This window comes from Salvelinus namaycush, chromosome 3, assembly GCF_016432855.1.
Source record: "Salvelinus namaycush isolate Seneca chromosome 3, SaNama_1.0, whole genome shotgun sequence".
NCBI lineage: Eukaryota > Metazoa > Chordata > Actinopteri > Salmoniformes > Salmonidae > Salvelinus > Salvelinus namaycush.
The window spans coordinates 12,757,404-12,766,908 of NC_052309.1; the positions used below are offsets into that span (position 1 = coordinate 12,757,404).

Consider the following 9,505-nt stretch of genomic DNA (forward strand, 5'->3'; position numbering starts at 1 on the left):
CATTTTGAGACGCAGTAGTGTTTTTCTCTTCTGGGCTGAGCTGAGCACACAGCGCCACCCCTGGCCATGGAGAGGATAACAGGCTGGATCATAGAGCTACTCGTGGCATTAGTGAGTGTGGAAGAAGAGAAGAGGTGCTCAGTGAAGGGAGGTAAAGTCCTTTCTCCCTCTGCTCAGAGGAGTGTTAGGGGCTACGTGGGGAAGGAAGAGGATAGAGAGACGAAAGGATGCAGTGTGACTATTTCTCCTCATAGTCCTAAGATGGAGACTCCTGCTTGTTCTTCTTACTGCGAGGAGCCTCTTCCTCCGGATCCTGCCAGCCAACAGACGAACATACAAACACAACCATATCTGAGGAAATCAATTTGTCCATTTATTCAATTAAAAATGTGGATGGGATAAAAAGAGATTAAGGAGGCTTTGATTTTTAAGGAGGCCCTCATGCCACTCATATTCTTTGTGGAGGAAGAGTTGAATATAGAGTACCAGACTGGCCAGGGTATATGGTGGAATATAGAGTAGAGTACCTGAGTGGCTTTGCGGCTATCTGAGGTGTCCTTTTCTCCCGAGGAAGTCTGGCTGCTGTCTCTCTTGTCCCTCTGTCCTCTCTCTGATGGGTTGCTCTTCACTGCACCAAACACACAATAACACACCATATTAAATACCTATTAAACAAGTCACTGTCAGATCTTCAACTGTTGAATGACTGTCTGTACATCTGCATTGCTTGCTGTTTGGGGTTTTAGGTTGGGTTTCTGTATAGCACTTTGTGACATCTTCTGGTGTAAGGGCTTTATAGATACATTTGATTTGTATATTTGAACATCAATTAGTATTGGTATTTTGGTATGATCCCCATTAGCTGTTGCAAAAGCAGCAGCTACTCTTCCCGGGGTCCACACAAAACATAAAACATGACATAATACAAAACATTAATAGACAACAGCTCAAGAACAGAACTACATAAAAAAAGCCACATGTAGCCTACATATCAATACATACACACAAACTATCTAGGTCAAATAGGTTTGCTGTTCACTTGAGCAATATGGAGATGGAATGGAGTTCCATGCAATAATGGCTCTATATGATATTGTACACTTTTTTGAGACCCCTGGTGGCATGTCTGGTGGGGTAAGTGTGTGTGTCAGAGCTGTGTGTAAGCTATGCAAACAATTAGGGATTTTCAACACATACATTTTTATTATAAAAAGAACTGATGCAGTCAGTCTCTCCTCAACTCTTAGCCAAGAGAGACTGTCATGCATAGTATTTATATCAGCCCTCTGATTACAATGAAGAGTAAGACGTGCCACTCTGTTCTGGGCCAGCTGAAGCTGCAGCTTAACTAGGTCTTTCCTTGCAGCACTCGACCACACGACTGGACAATAATCAAGATAAGATCAAACTAGAGCCTGCAGGACTTGCTTTTGGAGTGTGGTGTCAAAAAAGCAGAGCATCTCTTTATTACAGACAGACCTCCCCTCATCTTTACAACCATTGAAACTATATGTTTTGACCATGACAGTTTACAATCTAGGGTAAGGCCAAGTAATTTAGTCTCCTCAACTTGTTCAACAGCCACACCATTCATTACCAGAGTCTGAGGTCTAGAACGTAGGGAATGATTTGTACCAAATACAATGCTCTTAGTTTTAGATGTTCAGGACCAGTTTACTACTGGCCAACAATTCCAAAACAGACTGCAACTCTTTGTTAAGAGTTTCAGTGACTTCATTAGCTGTGGTTGCTGATGCGTATATGCTTGAATCGTGGACACACATGCTTTGTTTTAAGCCAGTGGCAGGTCATTGGTAAAAATAGAAAAGAGTAGAGGGCCTAGAGAGCTGCCCTGCGGTACACCACACTTTGCATGTTTGACATTATAGAAGCTTCCATTAAAGATAACCCTTTGAGTTCTATTAGATAGATATCTCTGAATCCACGATATGGCAGAGGTTGAAAAGCCATAACGCATGCGTTTTTTCAGCAACAAGTTATGGTCAATAATATCAAAGGCTGCACTGAAATCTAACAGTACAGCTCCCACAAACGTATTATTATCAATTTCCTTCAACCAATCATCAGTCATTTGTGTCAGTGCAGTACATATTGAGTGCCCTTCTCTATAAGCATGGTGAAAGTATGTTGTTAAATTGTTTACAGAGAAATTGTCACGCCCTGACCTTAGTTCCTTTGTTATGTCTCTATTTTGGTTTGGTCAGGGCGTGAGTTGGGGTGGGCATTCTATGTTTTTGTTCTATGTTTTATATTTCTATGTGTTTGGCCGAGTGTGGTTCTCAATCAGAGGCAGCTGTCTATCGTTGTCTCTGATTGAGAACCATACTTAGGTAGCCTCATCCCACCTGTGTTTTGTGGGTAGTTGTTTTCTGTTGTGTGTCTGCACAAGCCAGAACTGTTTTGGTCGTTCCCTTTGTTATTTTTGTTATTTCAGTGTTCATTAAATAAATATGGACACGTACCACGCTGCACCTTGGTCCTCTCCTTCCAACAGCCGTTACAGAACTACCCACCACCAACGGACCAAGCAGCGTGGAAAAAAGGAGGAATGGACATGGGAGGACATTCTGGACGGGAAGGGATCCTACACATGCGAGGAGATCCTGGCTGGAAGGGATCGCCTCCCATGGGAACAGGTGGAGATGGGAACAGGTGGAGATCTGAGCCCACTCCCCGTTCTTACCGGGGCGAGCATGTGACTTGTCAGGCCCCGTGCTATGGGGTGATGCGCACAGTGTCTCGGCCGAGCATCCACAGGCCGGTGTGCTCGGTGCCAGCGTCCCGCATTTGCCGGGTGGAAGCTAGCATCCAGACAGAACGGGTGGGGCCAGATCTGCGCTTGAGACCGCCAGAGCGCCTCCACGGCCCAGTGTATCCGGTGCCTGTGCCAAGGAAGAGGCCTCCTGCATGTCTCCCCAGTCTGGTGAGTCCTGTGCCTGTGCTAAGCCCTAACCGTCCTGCATGTCTCCCCAGCCTGGTGAGTCCTGTGCCTTCTCCCAGAGCCAGGCCTCCTGTGTGTCTCTCCATTCCAGTGATGATCCATGGCACGAAGCCTCCAGTGATGATCCATGGCACGAAGCCTCCAGTGATGATCCATGGCACGAAGCCTCCAGTGAGGATCCATGGCACGAAGCCTCCAGTGAGGAGTCATGGCACGAAGCCTCCAGTGATGATCCATGGCACGAAGCCTCCAGTGAGGATCCATGGCACGAAGCCTCCAGTGAGGAGTCATGGCACGAGCTCTCCAACGAAGGCCGTCAGTCCGGAGCTTCCAGCGACGCCCTCCAGTCCGAAGCCTCCAGCGACGCCCTTCAGTCCGGAGCTGCCAGAGTCTCCCTCCTGTCCGGAGCTGCCAGAGTCTCCCGCCTGTCCGGAGCTGCCAGAGTCTCCCTCCTGTCCGGAGCTGCCAGAGTCTCCCTCCTGTCCGGGGTCCACTGCGAGGGTCCCCAGTCCGGGGTCGGTGGCGAGGGTCCTCGCTCTAGAGGCGCCACCTAAGTGGGCCAAGCCAGAGGTGGAGCGGGGTCTACGTCCCGCACCAGAGCCGCCACCGCGGTGAAATGCCCACCCAGACCCTCCCCTATAGGTTCAGGTTTTAAGGCCGGAGTCCGCACCTTTGGGGGGGGGGGGGGGGGTACTGTCACGCCCTGACCTTAGTTCCTTTGTTATGTCTCTATTTTGGTTTGGTCAGGGCGTGAGTTGGGGTGGGCATTCTATGTTTTTGTTCTATGTTTTATATTTCTATGTGTTTGGCCGAGTGTGGTTCTCAATCAGAGGCAGCTGTCTATCGCCTCATCCCACCTGTGTTTTGTGGGTAGTTGTTTTCTGTTGTGTGTCTGCACCAGCCAGAACTGTTTCGGTCCTTCTCTTTGTTATTTTTGTTATTTCAGTGTTCATTAAATAAATATGGACACGTACCACGCTGCACCTTGGTCCTCTCCTTCCAACAGCCGTTACAGAAATAGCATTGTATTTGGTCAAACACAATTTTTTCCAACAGTTAGCTAAAAGCTGGCAGCAAGCTTATGTTTCTGCTGTTAGAACCAGTAAAGGCTGCTACCAAAGGCCCAGATAAATCATGCATTATTTCTGTAACAAGACCTACTGTTGAGGATTCATGTTTACACTTTTATTTGCTACTTGTAAACAACTCAAGTCAAGGGCAACTGGAACGGATTAATGCTCCTGTGTGGTGATATGAGGTAATTACTTGTGCTCAGATAAAAAGGCATGGCTGGGAGAGAGTAATAAATATAGGCATACTTGAAAGAGAGGGGTAGAGAGAAAGAGAGAGGAGGGTAGAGAAAGAGAGAGCGAGGGTGTAGAGAGAGAGAAGAAGAGGGGGAGAGAGAGAGAAGAAGAGAGGGGGAGAGAGAGAAAAAGAGGGGGTAGAGAGAGAGAAAGAGGGGGTAGAGAGAGAGAGAAAGAGATGGGGTAGAGAGAGAAAAGGAAAGGGGGAGAGAGGGAGACAAAAAGAGAGAGAGGAAGAAAGAGAAAAAGAGTGAAAGAGGGGATAAAGAGTTCTATTTTGTAGCAGGCTGAGAGGTCTCTTGTTAGCAGGGGTGCAGATGGAGGGTTGGCAGTTGAAGCCTCGAGGGTCTGGTCACAGCTGCACTCCCTCTCTCTCTCAGCGGGATAGAAAAGATAACCCTTTCTCCTTCTCTCTCTCTCCCACAGTCTCCCAGCGTGATGAGCCTCTGAGTACAGCCCTGTGACTTCAGGCCTAACGACTGGAGCTCTCCAGCTAACCAAACAGCAATTGAAGAAACACTAAACCCTACCACAGGGTTCACCCTTCCAGTTCTATTAAAAGTGTATGGATGGGCCACTACAGGAGGGGATTTCAGGCTGGGAATTTGAGCGTGATTTCCCATGTTGGTGGTAGTGGTCGTGTGTGTGTGTCTCACCCCTCTTGCAGTCAGGGCTCTGGTCGCTCTTGGCCTCACTGTTGTCGCCGTGGGATACGGTGGTGGGTTCGGGGGCTGGGCTAGTGCTGCTGCTGGTTTCCTGTTTGACGGGGGAGGAGTCAGCGATAGAACTCTGGTTACTGTTGTCGTCTGAGAAAAAGAAGGGGAGAGGGAAGAAGACAGAAGGTTTTTACATTTGTTTAACCTTTAACTCCATTCTGGGTCCACAGGCATACACACTGACCCACACACTGGACGTTAAGCGTCCTACAGAGTTCAAAGCTGTGGAGCCGTGTTATTTACTGTGAGATATGGCCGCGACTAGATAACAGCCAATTAAATAAGGTTTGTAAATATGTAATAATGGACCGTTTGTCTGAGTTTCGCAGCTATGGACTCTGAATTGAGCTTTACCCACCATTCATGTCCATCATCCCAGGAGAAGAGCTGTTCTCTGGTGTGGTCAATTCTGACTCATTCTTCCCCTTCTTCTTCTGCAAGACAACAGACAGGGGCAGAAATACTGTTTACATACAACACAATGACGTGACATGAGTTTGAGATGCTGAGAGAATTCTATAAAAGAACTAGACACTGAACTTGAATGAGACTGTGGTGTGTGTGGTGAGGTGTGGTGTGTGTGGTGGTGTGTGGTGGGCTGTGTATTATGTACTTCATCTGCTGTTTTGGGCTCAGTCACTGGAACCCACTTGAAGATCCTCAGGGACGTGTCTCCAACTGTCACCCATTTCTTCTCCCTGGTAGAGACACACACACACACACACACACACACACACACACACACACACACAATTATTTAAAATGGTTCACTTCGATTCCATTCAATGTTCCTTTACTGATAACAGCTCTCTCAGGGCATCCCACAAAACACAATACAGACTAAGGTCAGTCAGAAATAAACAACAACATGGAGACAGTCCCAGACTTTTGTTATAGAATAAAATAGTTCCTATCACTCCTGGTTTAAACCCGAGTGGCGCAGTGGTCTAAGGCACTTCATCTCAGTGCTAGAGGTGTCACTACAGACCCCGGTTCGATTCCAGGCTGTATCACAACCGGACGTGATTGGGAGTCCCATAGGGCGGCGCACAATTGGCCCAGCGTCGTCCGGGTTTGGCCAGGGTAGGCAGTCATTGTAAATATGAATTTGTTAACTGACTTGTCTAGTTAAATAAAGGTAAAAACATAGGACTTTCTGCATTATAATAATAAAACAGTAATTGCAATTTTGCAATGGCAAACGTGATCCAATACAAATGTGGGCCTATTACAATTGAAAATCAAAATAGTTTTGATTCAAGGGGTACAAGTAAACATATCCATATGAAAACAAACTGAAGTAAGCTATTAGATTTTGTTTACATTCTTTCCATCTCGAAAGTTTCCTAACGGTAATTTGCAAATGGCCTTAAAAATGTTCCTATCTTTTCAATTATTTTGCAGAATTACTCTATTTCATGGAGACATGAAATAGAGTGCAGAATCTCAATTTTAATTCATAAAACGAATCAAACGAATCCACTGGTGAAAATAAATGTTGCCTTGATATAAAGTTCATAAACATAATTTTGAAGATTTGAAAAACAATTATTTATATTTGTAAAACCCTGAGACTGACTGCTTGTTCAGCAATCCACTACTCCTACGCCCTCTCTCTCCCAGACCCCACCGCGCAATCTCTGTTCGACCTAAAGGGCGACCCAAAGCGCTTAATTTAAAACTCCAGACGGTCTAAAAACTACTTCGGCTCTAGGGCGCACTTGTCATAGTCCTGAAGTGTGTTAATTAATGATTTTCGTCGAGCCAGTGTTCTGTCGGCTCTCTCCCTCTGCCACTACAGCAGCCAGGAGAAAGGAATGGCTTCATGTGACTGCAACGAAATGGCTTCTGGGTTTAACCCACATTAAACCTTGGTGGAAAATTCTCTAGAATAATAGGGATCTCGGTTTGTAGGCTACTCGATATACCTAGCCACGCACACCACGAGTGCGCCCTGCGCACATGAGTAGAGATACTGTCCAAAATCATATTTCAATCGCATGCTCATTCGTTCTATTTCCCTCCAAAAAACGTGCAAGGCTTTTTCCCATGTTTGGTAACGAATGGTGTTTTTTCCCCTCTGTCTTACCATTTCCGTACTTTCTCAATCGCGGCCATAACCCGCTTGATGTCATCTTTCGCCCTGCTCCGGGTCTCGGCTCGTACGGACCTGCCCGACATTGCCGCCGTTGGAAGGCTACGAAATATTTTAAAGCTCACCGGCAGTTCTGACACAATGCAAACACACCGTACAGAGCGCACAGAGGAGACAGCGCGCTTGCGCCAAGTGGAGAGGAGCGAATATGGCCCGCTGCAGAGATGCGCCTTGTTTCCCAGCTGTAATACAGACAGCAGAACAAAGCCACACAAACTCAACTATGGAAAACTGCCTGAAGAGTCTGAAAGAATATTATAGGTAAAACAAAGGGTGGTGTTTTTTTTGCACGATAGTACTCGTGGCAAAAGTGACAATATTTTGAGAATAAAAGCGAAATTAAATTGAGTAAAGTGTCAATAAACTCAACATTTAATTGAAGAAGGATAGCGCTTCCCCAACGGGGCTCAATGAATGCCACCAAACCCCTATGGACCTTGCATAGCCACGAGGCAGGGGTTTGGGTAAAGCCCTGTCTGAGGTAATTATTAGCGGTATAAATTGGCGGTGTAAGACCCTTTTCCAGTACACAACACACGGATATTACGCAGGACTCTTCGCCCATTAAACAGCCTACATTTACATTAGGCTACTTCTAAACAAAATAACCTTTGGGGTTTCGATTCTTGCTTGAACAGTTGCTAAGATTACATTTGTTTGTGGTCTTTAATAAATAACTATTTTGGATGCAGCAGTTGTAAGCTAGAATGCTAACGCTCATTGATATAGGCTGTAGCAAACTCTAGCTAAAGAGCCATTTTACTGGTTGAAGTTTAAAGTTTTTTTTAAATGATACAGTGCATTCGGAAAAGTTTTCAAACCCCTTGACTATTTCCATACATTGTTACGTTACAGCCTTATTCTAAAATGGATAAAACAATGTATCAATCAACACAGATACCCCATAATGACAAAGCGAAAACAGTTTTTTTTTTAAATTTGTGGAAGTTTATTAAAAATAAAAAACAAATACCTTAGTTACATAAGTATTAAGACCCTTTGCTATGAGAATCGAAATTGAGCTCAGGTGCATCCTGTTTGCATTGATCATCCTTGAGATGTTTCTACAACTTGATTGTCATCCACCTTTGGTAAATTAAATTGATTGAACATGATTTGGAAAGGCAGACACTTGTCTATATAAGGTCCCACAGTTTGCAGTGCATGTCAGAGCAAAAACCAAGCCATGGGGTTGAAGGAATTGTCTGTAGAGCTCCAAGATAGGATTGTGTTGAGGCACAGATCTGGGGAAGGGTACCCAAAACTTTCTGTAGCATTAAAGGTCCAAGAAAACAGTGGTCTCCATCATTCTTAAATGGAAGAAGTTTGGAACCACCGAGACTCTTCCTAGAGCTGGCCTCCCAGCCAAACTGAGCAATCGGGGGAGAAGGGCATAGGTCAGGGAGGTGACCAAGAACCTAATGGTCACTCTGATAGAGCTCCAGAGTTCCTCTGTGGAGATGGGAGAACCTTCCAGAAAGACAACCATATCTGCAACACTCCACCAATCAGGCATTTATGGTAGAGTGGCCAGACGAAAGCCACTCCTCAGTAAAAGGCATATGGCAGCCCACTTGGAGTTTGCCAAAAGGCATCTAAAGGACTCAGAACATGAGAAACATGATTCTCTGGTCTGATGAAACCAAGATTGAACTCTTTGGCCTGAATGCTAAGCGTCACGTCTGGAGGAAAGCTGGCACCATCCCTATGGTGAAGCATGGTGGTGGCAGCATCATGCTGTGGGGACATTTTTCAGCGGCAGGGACTTGGAGACTTGTCAGGATAGAAGGAAAGATGAACGGAGCAAAGTACAGAGAGATCCTAGATCCTAAAACCTGCTCTAGAGCGCTCATGACCTCAGACTGGGCCAACGGTTCACCTTCCAACAGGACAACGACCCTAAGCACACAGCCAAGACAATGCAGGAGTGGCTTCGGGACAAGTCTCTAAATGTCCTTGAGTGGCCCAGCCAAAACCCAGACTTGAACCCGATCCAACATCTCTGGAGAGACCCGAAAATAGTTGTGCAGCAACGCTCCCCATCCAACTTGACAGAGCTTGAGAGGATCTGCAGAGAAGAATGGGAGAAACTCCCCAAATACAGGTGTGCCAAGCTTGTAGCGTCATACCAAAGAAGACTTGAGGCTGTAATCATTGCCAAAGGTGCTTCAACAATGTACTGAGTAAAGGGTCTGAATGCTCATGTAAATGTGATATTTCAGTTTATTTTTTTATAAATTAGAAAAACAATATATGTGTGTAGATTGATGAGGGGAAAATCTATTTAATAAATTTTAGATTAAGGCTGTAACGTAACAAAATGAGGAAAAAGTGAAGGGGTCTGAATACTTTTCAAATGCACTGT

General features: G+C 45.6%; 1 protein-coding gene across 1 annotated transcript; it reads right to left on the minus strand.

Moving 5' to 3' along the window:
• Window positions 1–256: 256 nt before the first annotated feature.
• Window positions 257–7,230, minus strand: LOC120044799 (B-cell CLL/lymphoma 7 protein family member A-like). Its single transcript, XM_038989472.1, has 6 exons — window positions 7,075–7,230; window positions 5,599–5,683; window positions 5,344–5,419; window positions 4,926–5,075; window positions 528–628; window positions 257–313 (listed from the first exon to the last, which is right to left on the minus strand). The coding sequence occupies exons 1-6, from the start codon at window positions 7,164–7,166 to the stop codon at window positions 257–259; spliced, it is 561 nt and encodes a 186-aa protein (XP_038845400.1). The 5' UTR covers window positions 7,167–7,230.
• Window positions 7,231–9,505: the final 2,275 nt, after the last annotated feature.

What these genes read in the sequence shown, in the direction of transcription:
- LOC120044799 (XM_038989472.1), bottom strand. Translation starts at nt 7,166, where the DNA reads ATGTCGGGCAGGTCCGTACGAGCCGAGACCCGGAGCAGGGCGAAAGAT. An exon ending in ATTGAGAAAGTACGGAAATG is followed by an intron (nt 5,684 to 7,074) that starts GTAAGACAGAGG and finishes TGTCTCTACCAG; the next exon opens with GGAGAAGAAATGGGTGACAG. An exon ending in ATAGCCGCAAAGCCACTCAG is followed by an intron (nt 314 to 527) that starts GTACTCTACTCT and finishes GTTGGCTGGCAG; the next exon opens with GATCCGGAGGAAGAGGCTCC.